Genomic DNA, 14009 nt, shown 5'->3' with positions numbered 1-14009 from the left:
CCAACCTGCGCGGGAGTCTGGGCTTCTGGCCAAAGCCAAAAAGACCAGGCTGCTCCACGGGCCAAGGGGCAGAGCTGCCTCCGCCTCCCGCTGGGCGGGACACCTTGCAGGGTGGCATCTCCGCCACAAATCTGGGCGCCGGCGGCGCGAACAGCCCTCGGACAGGCGCCATGTGGCTCACCCTGGTGCTGCTGGCCGCGCTGCTGCTGCTGCTGGCCGTCCTCCGCCAAGTTTACTCAGGCAGCTCCCCGAACCCTTTCTCCGAGGACGTCAAACGGCCCCCCGCGCCCCTGGTGACCGACAAGGAGGCCCGGAAGAAGGTTCTGAAACAAGGTCAGTGGAAGGGACCTTGCGGTCGGAGGCTGCACCGATTTGCGGCTTCTTTCCGGCAGGGCGAGCTGCTGCCAGACCTGGGCCTCAGTTTCTCCCTCTGCAAAGTGCTGGGGAGGCTGGAGGCACGTGGAGGCGCCCGCTGTAGTGTCCGCCACCATCTGGCGCCTTTGCTGGGCAGGCTGGGCAACAGTGGACGCATGGACGCGCACACTGTCCTCTGTGTGCCAAGGTCTTGGCAATGTCAAGTCCAGACTCTGTCTCCCCCCAAGCCAACCTGTATCCAGCTTTATTAAAGATGCTTTTCATAAATAATCATGGTATTTCAAGGCAGGACATGGGTAGACAATCCTTCACAGTGTACAACAACTTTCAAACTCCCCTCCTCAATGGACTAGGAAAATCAGAAAGCCGCTATAAGACCCAATGAAGTTTTCATCTGATGCTCAGAACAAGGAGAGTTTAGAGTGAAGGTTGACATTTCACATTAAGCATGTTGTTTAGCAACTTTTCACAAACCCATCCTCACTTTCAGGCAATGAAAGGAAAATGGCAGATTTGTAGATCCACAGTCGAACATGCTTTTTGAGGTCATGTCCCAAGAGGTCTCTGGGCTTAAGGGAGTCAGGTCTATGCTTAAAATGGAGAGGGAGGAAAGGAATTAAAATGATTTTTAGTTTTGCCACACCACAATGTGTTTGTGCCAAGGTGGCTAATGTGTGTCAACATCAAGTGATCCCTCCTCTCACCAACTGAGCTACCCAGCCAGGACAGGAATCAGTAACTGAGCCAGGGTTGCAGGTTTGATCCCCGGTCAGGACACATACAAGAATCATATATAATAAAAGGTTAATATGCTAATTAGACCAGATGTCCTTCTAGACGTCCTTCCGGACCAAGCCGGCCCATGAACCAAGCTGGCCCACGGCTGCGAGGGACAGATCCAGGCAGCTGCCCTCAGCCGCAAAGGCCTACTCTTGCACGAATTTTGTGCATCAGGCCTCTAGTGCATAAATAAGTAGAACAACAAATTGATCTCTCTCACATCCTTCCCCCCTTTCAAATAAATTTTTAAAAATTTACTGATTCCTACTGTCTTTGAAAGTAGGGAAAATCCCCATGTACATAGCAACTTTGGTTAAATCTGTTCAGATCAAGCCAAATCACTTTGCTGGTCCTGAGCAGTTCCCAGGTAAAATGTTTGTGATATTCTACTAAGGATTCTCTGCCAAACTGCTCTAGACTTCTAGCACTGGGCAAGCTAGAGAGGTCTGCCTTGGTTTCCATGTCTTTGCTACCCTTTCCTGAGAAGCCCACCCTCCATCTCCTCCCTCTGCTGCAGCTTTCTCAGCCAGCCGGGTGCCCGAGAAGCTGGATGTGGTGGTGATTGGCAGTGGCATTGGGGGCCTGGCTGCAGCCGCGATTCTAGCCAAAGCTGGCAAGCGAGTTCTGGTGCTGGAACAGCATACCAAGGCGGGAGGCTGTTGTCACACCTTTGGAAAGAATGGCCTCGAATTTGACACAGGTAAGGTTTATGTGGAAAAGGGTTGGGCGCATGCTTTATCTTCAGGAGGCTTGGAGCATCGTGGGATGATAGCTTTTCTGTTGTTTTGGAGGCTCTGTTTTCTCTCTGGGCGCCTCTTTCCTTGTCTGACAGCTGCACCCATTGGGAGCTGAAATGGCAGGGATCTGGTGGTTTCTGCTCTAACTCCTCCCTTCAGCAAGGGTGGGTAGACTCCTCTGGTGTGGATTCAGCCAAACAGGACAACCTCTCTCACCTTGCGTCCTGGTCCGGGGCTCAGTCCCCTTATCCCTAAGACACCTTGTTTGTCTGTCTCCCCACAGGAATCCATTATATTGGGAGGATGCAGGAAGGCAGCTTGAACCGTTTTATCTTGGACCAGATCACTGAGGGGCAGCTGGACTGGGCTGCCTTGTCCTCTCCCTTTGACATCATGGTACTCGAAGGGCCCAGTGGTCGAAAGGAGTTCCCCATGTACAGCGGGGAGAAAGCCTACATTCAGGGTCTTAAGGAGAAGTTTCCCCAGGAAGAAGCTGCCATTGACAAGTATATAAAGCTGGTTAAGGTAACATGGACATGCTAAGGATCCCCGTGTTTATTCCTGACAAGGCTGACCTCCATGTGTGGAGTCACTGTGGGGAGGCAGGATGGGAGGAACAGTCATGTCTGTCCTGAACTCAGTCCCCTCCAGAGCTGGCCTCTGTGCCTCTGGAGCAGGGGCTTGGCAGTTGCCACTCTCACTCTGGCCTCTGGGGGGCGCCATGCTCTCCTTCCTGACCAGGCTGGCTTCTGTGTCTTCAGATTGCTACCCTTTTTTACTTCATCTAAGATCAGATTGGGATTTTTGTGTGTGTTTTTTTTTTTAAATATATATATTTTTATTGATTTCAGAGAGGAAGGGAGAGAGATAGAAACATCAATGATGAGAGAGAATCACTGATCAGCTGCCTTTGCCCCCACTCTGGGGATCTAGCCCATAACCCAGGCATGCTCCCTGACGGGGAATTGAACTGTGACCTCCTGGTCCAAAGGTCGATGCTCAACCACTGAGCCACACCGGCTGGGCAAGATTGGGATTTTTCGAAAGGAATTTAGGCAGTAAGTGAAAAAACAAAATGACTCATTTGAGTGTAGAATGGGAAGAATTCACAGAGAAGAGGTTTTTAAAAATCCAACTTCAGCCCAAGTTCTGCTATGGTAAGTGTTGCTGGGCCTGCAAGCTAATGGAATGGTGATTCTGTCACAGCAGTTCTAGAAATGAGATCTGTTCGTTTTCTTTCCAGCTGGCATCCAGGGGAGCCTTTCATGCCATCTTGTTGAAGACCCTCCCGCTGCCTGTGGCTCAGTTCCTCGGCAGGTGTGGGCTGCTCACCTGGTTCTCTCCATTCCTTCGCGGGTCCATGCAGAGCCTGGCCGAGACCCTACAGCAGCTGCCGGCCTCCCGGGAGCTCCAGGCGGTGCTCAGCTACATCTTCCCCACGTATGGTGGGTACTGGCCTTGGGCAGCTCCTGGAGGAGGCGGCACCCCCCTGGCTCTCAGTGTTTCTTCCTGAATGTACTTGGCGGGCTGAAATGCAGCATAAACCCCAGGCCCTCTGGAGCTTATGGATGGGAAGTCTGCCTACCTACTTGCAGGACTCCCTGGTAAAATTCCTTCATCCACACCCTGGACGATTGTCCTTTTCTACCAGCACTGTCCTCCCCAGTCTTGGCTGCATGGCAGTTTGCAGGGAGGACATTCCCAGTGGCCCCAAGATCCGTAAGGTACCCCATATTTTCATGGAGACCGGCCCTCTGGCTCCCCCGGGCATCATTTGAACCCTGGGAAGGAGAGACTCAGACTTCATGTTCTCTGCCAGGAGTTGGTGTTCCCTTCTGACTGTTGCTGCTGCCGCATTTGCCTCATGGCCCCTCCTTCCTTCTGTAGGCGTGACCCCGAGCCGCACCTCCTTTTCCATGCATGCGCTGCTGGTTGACCACTACATAAAAGGGGCCTTTTATCCGCGAGGGGGTTCTAGTGAAATCGCCTTTCACATCATCCCTGTGATTCAGCGGGCCGGGGGCGCTGTCCTGACGAAGGCTTCTGTGCAGAGTGTGTTGCTGGACTCAGCTGGGAAAGCCTGTGGTGAGAGCCCTGCCTCACGCTTCATGGGCCCTGGGCTGGGGTGGGAGAGACCTGGGCTGCAGGGAAAAGAAAGCACTGAGGGCGGAAAGTGTAGCAGGACCGACTTCCAAATGGGGTTAAAGGCTGGAATCTGCCCCTGAGCAGGGTTTACAGGCTGGAACCTGCCCCCGAGTAGGGCTCGGGGAGTTATTAAACTGGAGATAAAGAGGACATAGGAAACATTGCGTGGTTTGCAAAGAACAGCATTTAATCATTTATTCAATAGATAAGAATAGTTACCTGGTAATGCATAACCTCCTTGAGTGTAGGGGCTGTCTCTTTAATACTTGTCTATAGATTTTAGCACATAATAGAGGTTCAATAAATGTGTGTTGGCGATTGATGGAATGAATACGTGATCTGGGCACTCTCTAGGGCAGTGTGGGGGCCCTCAACCTGTTAATGGCAGAGTGGGGCCTAGAACCCTGTTATCCTGGCTCAGGTCTTTGCTGTAATCTGCACGGAAAGTCAAAATCCCACTATAGAAGGACTTCATGAGGAGAGGGCCAATGCAAGGAAGGACTCTGGGAAACAGCAGGCCATCCACGATGTGTGGGTCCTTAAGAAGCATCAGGGAAGGCGCCAGAGAGGCCTGAGAAAACAGGGCTGGTGTGACGGTGAAGTCAGCAGAGGAACCTGTCGAGGAGGTGGCGAGTGGGTGGCCCAGTGCCCCACAAAAATCCAGAAGAAGAGGCCACCAGCAGTCTCTGAGAACACACTCGTAGAAGAGAAGAGAGTAGGACGTGGCTGGTGGTAAGGAAGAGGTGGCTGTCAGTAGCTGTGAGATTTTCTCTCATCTGCACAAGCAAGTTCTTCCAGCCTCAAGGGGTCCATGAAGCAAGGTGGATTTATCAGTTCAATTAAACTCAGTTTAGAATATATTTACTTGTGTTTTTCATGAGCTAGGCCAGTTGATTTCCTCTCTGAAATCAACAAAGTTTGCCAACCAGGGAGCTAGGCGATAAAAGATGAAAATAAAAAGACAAGACCTAATCTCTTACCTCAGGAAGCTTCAGGTCTCATAAGGAAGATCGCTGATTTAATGTAAGTGCCATACAGAGGCACATGCTAAAGCTGGAGGTGAAGTAAAGGATGGTGGAACAAGGAAGGCCTCAGAGGAAGGCAGGGGTGCTCGAGCCAGGTCATAAAGGGTCAGAAGATGGGGGGGGGAGTGGGGTACATCTGTACACGTGTCAACAATAAAAATATATGTAAACCATAAAGGGTCAGAAGAAGCTAGTCAGAGGTTGGGGGAGGTTATTCCAGGTCGAGCCAGGTCATAAAGGGTCAGAAGATGGGGGGGGGGAGTGGGGTACATCTGTACACGTGTCAACAATAAAAATATATGTAAACCATAAAGGGTCAGAAGAAGCTAGTCAGAGGTTGGGGGAGGTTATTCCAGGCAAGGGGAACAGAAGGTGCAAAGGCATGAAAGAGCTGAGTATTATAAGGCATTAGATACTGCCATTTTCGTAGGTCCGAAATGGTTGACCATCAGCTTTTTTTTATGGATGTACCTATGGTTTGGTGAGTGGTCAGAAATGAGGTGGACACACAGTAGGAACCAGGTCGTGGAAGGCTGATAGGAGGAGTCAGTGTGAAGATTGTTGGGTGTAGCTCAAGAAAAGGGAGACCACCCAGATGGGGAGGCAGCTGGGGAGGGCGAGCGCAGAGCAGTTGTGGGACACGCTTAGAGTGCTTGAGGACTTTGCAGTTTTGCCTGGAGTGTGCCCGTCTGGGTAGGTGGCCCAGACGCCCAGGTCTGAGAAAATGAAGTGGAGGCTGGGAGAGACCTGTGCGGGATGTGAGCCTTTCTTTCCCTCCTGGGCGCACAGAACTTCAGTCATGCTCTTGTGCCTGCAGGTGTCAGTGTGAAGAAGGGTCAAGAGCTGGTGAATATCCACTGCCCCATCGTGATCTCTGACGCAGGACTGTTCAATACCTACAAGTTCTTACTGCCAGAGACCGCCTGCTGTCTGCCAGGTAAGACGGGGCTGTGTGGCTCTCTCCTGAGGTCCCCGGCATCGCTGCTCTAGAGCAGCTCACTCAGCTGGGCTGATGCTTTCCCCAGGGTGATGGCTGCCCTCTGTGCTTAAGCAGAAAAGGTGGACACAGTGGTCTCTAACTTGCTCCTCTGTGTAGGAGTTGGGGAAACAACTTTGTATCACATCACCCCAAAGACCCTTTGATCCTTATTTATCTCTTCATGCTTGGCATAGTCACTCCCTCCCCTTCATAACCTCAGCCACTTTCCCCTCTCCTCTTTTAAGATTCCGTTCCAAGTTACCAATTTCCGGTTTTCTTACATCTTAAGTAATCTCTCTAATGGTGAATGATGGTGGGTAGAGTCCAAAAGGAACATTTCTTGGGTTTTCATTAAGTTTGTGATATGAATCCTGCTTACTTCCTTAATTTCTCACTTATTGTGAGTGGGGAAGACTGGTCTGGAATTATTAGTAAGGGAAGCTCAGGCTGGCATGGAGAAGAAAGGCCTCAAAATTGTTGTATGCCGTATTGGGATCAAGGTTATATTTTCCTGTCTCAGGAGTCATATTGGGGCTGAGCCTTTCTTCTGTTCCTTGAACCCTGTGCCCCAAATCTGGGCACCAGGTAGAAATAAGCCTCAATGCAGCCATCTTTTCTGATAGACCGCGTCTAAAAACAAAAGCCTGGCCCAGCTGGTGTGGCTCAGTGGTTGAGCATCACCATGAATCAGGAGGTCACGGTTGATTCCTAGTCAGGGCACATGCCTAGGTTGTGGGCTCATCCCCAGTAGGGGGCGTGCAGGAGATGGCTGATCGATTTTTCTCTCTCATCATTGATGTTTCTATCTCTACCTCTCTTTTCCTCTCTGAAATCAACAAAGATATATTTTAAAAAAGAAAAAAGAAAAAGAAAAGCTTGGTTTTGAGGAGGAGGAGGTAGACATATTTGTCTGTTTGTGTTGTGTTTTGTTTTGCAATCAATTTTAGAGAGAAAGAGGAAGGGAGAAAGAGAAAGATGGACAGAATAACATCGATTTGTTGTTACACTTATTTATGCATTCATTGGTTGATTCTTGTATGTGCCCTGACTGGGGATCGAACCCACAACCTTGGTGTATTGCCAGGACAACGCTCTAACCAACTGAGCTACCCAACCAGGACAGGAGGTAGACCTGTTTGTGGTTGGCCCTGGGTAGGTCTGTGCGAGGGGCTTTGTTGTATTTGATCCTCCTCGCCACCTGGGAGAGAGCCATCATCGTCCTGATGTTGATGGCTAGGGAAACTGAGGCCATGCACGTGAAGTAACTTCTTCAGGCCACCTGTCGGGAGGTGGCAAGCTGGGACGAGAAGCTCGCGTGCCTGGCTCTGAGCTGAGAGGCATGGGGCTTCCAGAGAAAAGGCCTCACTAAGGGGTGGAGAGCAGGTCAGTCCATGAGGAACACGGGCTCAGCCAAATAAGGTGAGAGGTAACTGTTTTGAATGGACTTTAGGATGTTGTGTAACTAGAAGCTACTGGTGTGATCTGAGGAGAGGAGGCCACTGGCCTGGAGGGGACCAGTGACCCAGGGGGTAGGGAGGGGTATAGCTGAAGGCCTCTGGCTGGGGCTGGGGGTGGAGAGAAAGGAGCAGCTCAGATGCCGTCGCAATAGAGAGGCGTGGAGGAGCCCAGGGAGCAGTGGAAGGAGCGCTCCACCTCACTGTGGGGTTTGTGGCTGCTCTTTGAGGAGCTGGGGAAGGTGGGCAGCAGAGTGGGTTCAGTAGAAAAGTGATGGCCTGGATTTCCTCCTGGGGGAGGGTGGGTGGGTGGCGGTCATCATTGTCCCTGTGGTATGTGTTTGACTGAAAACCAGCTTTCTCGTTCTTCTGCCTCACTTAGCTGGGCCTCAGCCAGCATCTGCGGCCAGCGGAGGCCTCCTCCCTCAGACTGGGTAAGCTGAGTGGGGTGAGGCTGAGACTGCCCGGTGCAGGGCAAGGGGGCGGGGCTGGGTGGACTGACCAACAGACTTTGCCTTTGGTACTTCCTGCCTCCCTCTCTCCCTGGACCTTTGATCCTGGGTCCCACCCAGGCCTGCCTTCTCTCCAGGCCACATGCTACCTGTCCAGCTTGCCTTCCCTCACTGTATGGGAATAGCTGTCACTGCTCTTAGGTAGCTCAGCCCTGAAAACAGGTGAATTCCAATTTGAGAACATTTCAGGCAGTGGCAGGGTGATGCTTAATTCAGAGGCCCCAGTGCGGGGACTCCTTTGTTTCTAGCTGTTTGGGGTGGAAGTTTTCATAGTTCCACCTGCCTCTCAGCGATGGGAACCAGACACCTGCTGGCCTGTGGGACAGGTAGAGCAGGAGGGGTCCAGGGTGGAGGTGGGATGGTCAGGCAGAGGGAACCTTTGTGGATGGGAGCGCCTTTCTTAAATCCCAATGCTGAGCCTTGAGAGAGTTTGGAGCAGAAGTTTTTTGAGTGGGAAAGACTGGTCTCATATTAATGTCAATAAGGGAAGCTAAGGCTGGCGTGGAGAAAAAAGGCTTGGTATACTGTGCCTTGTTTGGGACCCTAGGTTATATTTTCTGCCAGGTATATGGTCCCTGGACCTCTTCCTTCTAGCTGGGGAGAGAGAAAGCGGTCTAGGTGGAGGTGGTTGCTGTTCTCAGGGGCTTCCTAAGACCTTGGAGGTTTCACTTCTGGGCCCTTGGTTCTCTCTGTGCCCACCCAACCCAACCTGGACAGGGCGTGCCAGCAGTGAGGTTACCCTGGAGGCTGGGACCCAGGTGGTGAGCTCCTGCGGCTCCAGGGCGGTCCACTGCTCCGTACTGGGATTGGGGGAGCCCACACTCCCCTCCTCATGGCTGGGTTGTCCGAGGCCAGTATCCTGCTGTAATTGTTCTAACACTCCCTTTTGCTCTCCAAAGTGGCCTGTTTTCGATAGATTCTATGTCACGCTGCCCATAGCACTCATTCTTTGCAGCCTAGAGGAGGGCATCCAGCTTATTTCAGGAGAGTCTCTTTTCCAGTAGACAGTGTATCTGATTCCTTGAAGCATCCCAGCACCTACAGAGGAGTCAGCACATTTTGGGTCCTCCACAGGTCGTTGTTAAATGAACGGTCAGAGCAGCCAGTGTTAACCCTCAAGCAGGGGCTGGGATGGTCCTGGGAAGGAGAACAGAGGATAGGAATCTGTAGGAGCAATTTCTGGGTAACTGGTCTGGGGTGCTTTGAAAAGTGGTGGGGAAGGCCAGCTGCTTAGTCCAGGGGACATCGGATGGCTGTTGCCTCCCTCCTGTTCTGTTCTTCCCTCTCCCGGCTGAATCCTGAAACGCTGGGTGCCAGGAGTGCTGTTTGCTTTTGTCCATCTGCATTGCTGATCGTTTTGAGGCCTTGTACTGACTGTACTGCACATTGTGAACTGTGTATGTTCATTTATTAGGTGGCTTATTTTCAAGTTCATACTGAAATTAAGGCTTATAAGGAGGTACTGTTCGTATCTGTGATCTTTGTAGCATGGAGCCCAGTCATCCACTCCTAATTGAGACATTAGGGCAGTGGTTCTCAACCTTCTGGCCCTTTAAATACAGTTCCTCATGTTGTGACCCAACCATAAAATTATTTTCATTGCTACTTCATAACTGTAATGTTGCTACTGTTATGAATCGTAATGTAAATATCTGATATGCAGGATGGTCTTAGGCGACCCCTGTGAAAGGGTCGTTCGACCGCCAAAGGTGTCGCGACCCACAGGTTGAGAACCGCTGCATTAGGGGAAGATTGAAGGCAGTTAGCCGGAGACTGTCCTGCAGGCGCTGTGAGCCAGCTCGGGGAGGCTGGGCGCTACCTGCTTCTAAAGGTGCTTAGAACAGAGGTGGGTGGAGGCAGAAGAGTAGGAGTCGGGCATTGTGGCCTTCACGGGCAGAGACAGGAGAGCAGGCCCTTGCCAATTAATTGTTATTTCAACCGTTGCAGTTGAAATGACACTAAAAATGGCCCAGGCGCTAGGCTGGCAGCTGAGGCTGCAGACACAGTGAGCAGGCTCAGCAGGTTCCCCTGGGGCAGGGCACCACAGCTGGCCGCCGTGCACACAGCGCTCACCAGCTCTCTTTGGCAGGTGTGAAGCAGCAGCTAGAGATGGTGCGGCCCGGCTTGGGCATCTTCTCTGTCTTCATCTGCCTACGAGGCACCAAGAAGGACCTGGGGCTGCCGGCCACCAACCACTATGTTTATTTTGACACAGACATGGACAAGGCGTAAGGCGTGTGTGTGCATGGTTTTGGTTATAGGTTCAGAGGCCTCCATATCCCATTTTTTGCTGGTTCTAATGGCTCGCTCAGGAGGGGAGAGGGTGTCAGCATGGGCCCACAGCCCACAGGACCCTTGCTTCTTCCCGGGATGCCAGGGAGTCAGTGCAGGAGATGGAATGGGAGTGGGTGGGCAAGCACTGACTCCAGGCAGGGCTTTTTGCACCTGGGCTGTCCCTCAGCTCCATCCCTGGTGGTGAGGGGGTGTCCGTGGGGATGAACTGTCCTTGGGGCGTGCTGGTGGCTGTGAGGACCAAGGTCTTGGGCCGGGCAGCCACACTCCTCTCACCCTCAGGATGGAGCACTACCTGTCTATGCCGAGGGAAAAGGCTGCCGCACACATGCCCTTTCTCTTAATTGCTCCCTCATCAGCTAAGGACCCAACTTGGGAGGACCGATTCCCAGGTGGGGCTTGAGGTCCTGAGGTCCCGGGGAGGGGGTTAGGGCGGGAGGGGCCAGGCAGCAGTAATCCAGCTCTGCCTCCCCAGACCGGTCCACAGTGGTCGTGCTGGTGCCCACCTGCTATGAGTGGTTTGAGGAGTGGCGGGACGAGCCCAACGGAAAGCGGAGCAGCGACTACGAGACCCTCAAGTCCTCCTTTGTTGAAGCCTCTCTGTCGGTTGTCTTGAAGCTGTTCCCACAGCTCGAGGGAAAGGTAGGTAGACCACGTGATTATACCATTTCTCAACTTCCTTTGGACCAGGGAAATAAAACCCCGAGATACCTGAGCTCCGGGGAAGGCAGGGAACCCATGCAGGCCGTCAACTCATTCAAGGAGAGAAGAGGAAAGATGAGCATCTCACAAGGTCTCACTCCCACCCTGTGGCTGCCTTTTTTGCCTCTTAGGTGGACAGTGTGACCGGAGGATCCCCGCTGACCAATCAGTTCTATCTGGCTGCTTACCAGGGAGCCTGCTATGGGGCTGACCACGACCTGGGCCGCTTGCATCCTCATGCGATAGCCTCCATCAGGGCCCAAAGCCCCATCCCCAACCTCTACCTGACAGGTACACTGACTGCCCCATTTTGCCAGGAGCTGCGCCCCTAGGCCTCCGTATCACCCACAGCCCTCTGTTCCTGTCCTCAGGTCTTTCTGCCCCTGCAGCTCCCACACCTGCAGGCTGTCGACCTGGGCTGATTTGAAGCCGCCTCTGGGTGACCCCAGCACAGAGGGATGAACACGAGAGCCCTCGTCCTCTCTCCCGCTTGTGGCTGCTCATGGGTCTCTGCTCTTGTCTCCTAGGCCAAGACATCTTCGTCTGCGGGTTGATGGGGGCCATACACGGGGCCCTTCTGTGCAGCAGTGCCATCCTGAAGCGGAACGTGTACCTAGACCTGAAGAAGCTTGGTTCAAGGATCCAGGCACAGAAAAAGAAGAATTAGTTCGGTCAGGGATGCGCTGGGTGAATTTGGCCGGTGCGGTGGCACAGCCTGACTCAGCCACTCAGCCATGTCTTTCAGCGCTAGTTTCTGCTCGCAGGAAGCACTCTCATTCGTTTTTGATTTCTGAATGGAGATCCGACCCGCAGGTCTCCCACAGATCACAGTTCTTAACTGAAGCTCTTCCAGCTGGGGCTGGGGCTGATCTTCCACCTTTCACAACACACTAGGTACTAAAGGCCCAGTGTGGGGGGTGCTGATTTGGATAGCCTTAATGTCTCCCCAGCAGTGCTCTGCACCCCACCCCCATACCTCCTAACAGTCAAACCAAATATTAATTTTTGTTGTTAATCCTCACCCAAAGATATTTTTTTTTCTATTAACTTTTAGAGAGAGTGAAAGGGAGGGGGAGAGAGGCAGAGAGAAACATCGATGTGAGAGAGACACATCAATTGGTTGCCTCCCGCATGCGCCCCAACTGGCGCTGGGGATCGAGCCTGCAACCAAGGTACATGCCCTTGACTGGAATTGAACCCAGAACCTTTCAGTTCTCGGGCCGACACTCTATCCACTGAGCCAAACCAGCTAGGGAAAACCGAATATTCTTGAAAGCGTTGGTCCAGCTGTCCTGAGGCTTCTCTCATCACTCGAAGTGCTCTGCTGCAGTCTACACTGTTAAGGAAAAAGGGTGTCCAACAAGGGTTAGTCAAAGCCTGGGCATGGTTTTGGTTATAGGTTCAGAGGCCTCCATATCCCATTTTTTGCTGGTTCTAATGGCTCGCTCAGGGGTGGAAACATGCCTGCGACAGGCTCATTGTGGTTGTGGGGGCTGGAAGAATAACAAGATATCAGTTTGCAAGGTGTGTTTAGAAGATAATATTCAATTCCTATGCAGCCAAGGTCCTAGATTTGTCTTCCTTATGATGCTCAGGGTAGCAGCACTGAGACACACCCTTATGGAGCTTATACCCGAGCCTCAAGGCTTATCTTTCAAAGATAACAAAGGGTGACATTGGTAGCCAGGGCACAGGCTGGAAAGATGATGTCACTGGGGTTGAAGCAGTCCGCAAGGGCATTCCAGGCCAAGGGGACAGCAGAGGACAAGTGCCAAGAGTAAATGAATGATGACCACGGGCCCAGCTACCTCCTAGACCTAGTCCATGGGCTGCCTGGTGGGGAGGACGGGCTGGAAATCAGTCACCATCACAACACAGAAAACTACAGGATGTGTACAACCCTGGGATGGCGTTTCCTGTTTATTGGAGATTGGATGGGAAAGTAAATGAAGACTAAAGGTTAAGAATAAAAGGACCTTTCACTTGTGTTAGGCCTCATATCACACAATTCTAATACAATATTAATAAATTCAATGATTTTATAGCTTTACCATTTGAAATTTATTTGTTTCTGCAACGATACAAAATTACATCAAGTGGCATTCACAGAAGCTCAGTAAAACATTAGATACTGAAAAATACTTATCATTAGACCAAATAAGCTTTAAAAATAATTATAGTTAAGTTATAAAAGCTGAAAATATAAAACACTGCAAAACAGTGGCAATCTACTAAGTAGATAAACAAAGAAGGGAAACAACATCAACCATTTAACACGGCAGATTTTGGAATTCAAGGAATATCTATCATATATACACATCAGTGTGAGGAGGCTGGCTTTGATGGCAGCTTAAAACTACATAGTTCAGACTCAACCTTTTAACAGAAGAGTTTGGGATAGTTAGGAAATTTACATGTGGCTTGTGGAACTAGCTAAGTTGAGATTCAGTCTTGGCTCTGGATAGACACTTAAAACTGAAAATCTCTTCCCAGGATCCTTAAGCCAGGCCACGCCAAACAACCTTCCCAGCAAGTTTTCAGAAAACTAAGCTCCGGGGAAGGCAGGGCTCCCATGCAGAACTAGAAGGATTGACATAGCACACTCTTCCCAGTTCATATGATTCAGCATGTTCAAGCATGCTAGCTTTCATCACACACGAGGCACTGGGTATCGAGTTACCCTGTAGAAACAAAGGACAGGCTTCCATTTTTTAATTTAAATGACATGAATTGGAGAACAAAACGAGAATCACCACAGGTAATTTTAGAGGTTTAGAATTCTATTGCCAAATATTTCTTTAAAAGCCATCATGGGAAGCCCAGCTGGCATGGCTCAGTTGTTGAGCGTGGACCTATGAACCAGGAGGTCATGGTTTGATTGCCGGTCAGGGCACATGCTCGGGTTGGCTCAATCCTCCCCAGTATGGGGCCCGCAGGAGGCAGCCGATCAATGATTCTCTCTCATAATTGATGTTTCTCTCTCTCCTCCCTTCCTCTCTGAAATCAAT

The 14009-nt window shown here is 51.3% G+C and overlaps 1 protein-coding gene across 1 annotated transcript; it reads left to right on the top strand.

Moving 5' to 3' along the window:
• Positions 1–8: 8 nt before the first annotated feature.
• Positions 9–12029, top strand: RETSAT (retinol saturase (all-trans-retinol 13,14-reductase)). The gene is made up of 11 exons (XM_005882410.2): positions 9–333; positions 1673–1855; positions 2176–2417; positions 3136–3337; positions 3780–3977; positions 5880–5999; positions 10097–10235; positions 10582–10691; positions 10775–10941; positions 11133–11292; positions 11529–12029. Exons 1-11 carry the CDS (start codon positions 171–173, stop codon positions 11666–11668), a joined length of 1824 nt encoding a protein of 607 aa, XP_005882472.1. The 5' UTR covers positions 9–170; the 3' UTR covers positions 11669–12029.
• The last annotated feature ends 1980 nt before the right edge of the window (positions 12030–14009 follow it).

This window comes from Myotis brandtii, unplaced genomic scaffold (assembly GCF_000412655.1).
Source record: "Myotis brandtii unplaced genomic scaffold, ASM41265v1 scaffold714, whole genome shotgun sequence".
In the NCBI taxonomy this organism is placed as follows: domain Eukaryota; kingdom Metazoa; phylum Chordata; class Mammalia; order Chiroptera; family Vespertilionidae; genus Myotis; species Myotis brandtii.
This window is presented reverse-complemented; position numbering and strand designations above follow the sequence as displayed.

What these genes read in the sequence shown, in the direction of transcription:
- RETSAT (XM_005882410.2), top strand. Translation starts at nt 171, where the DNA reads ATGTGGCTCACCCTGGTGCTGCTGGCCGCGCTGCTGCTGCTGCTGGCC. An exon ending in GACCGCCTGCTGTCTGCCAG is followed by an intron (nt 6,000 to 10,096) that starts GTAAGACGGGGC and finishes TCTCTTTGGCAG; the next exon opens with GTGTGAAGCAGCAGCTAGAG. An exon ending in TCCCACAGCTCGAGGGAAAG is followed by an intron (nt 10,942 to 11,132) that starts GTAGGTAGACCA and finishes TTTGCCTCTTAG; the next exon opens with GTGGACAGTGTGACCGGAGG.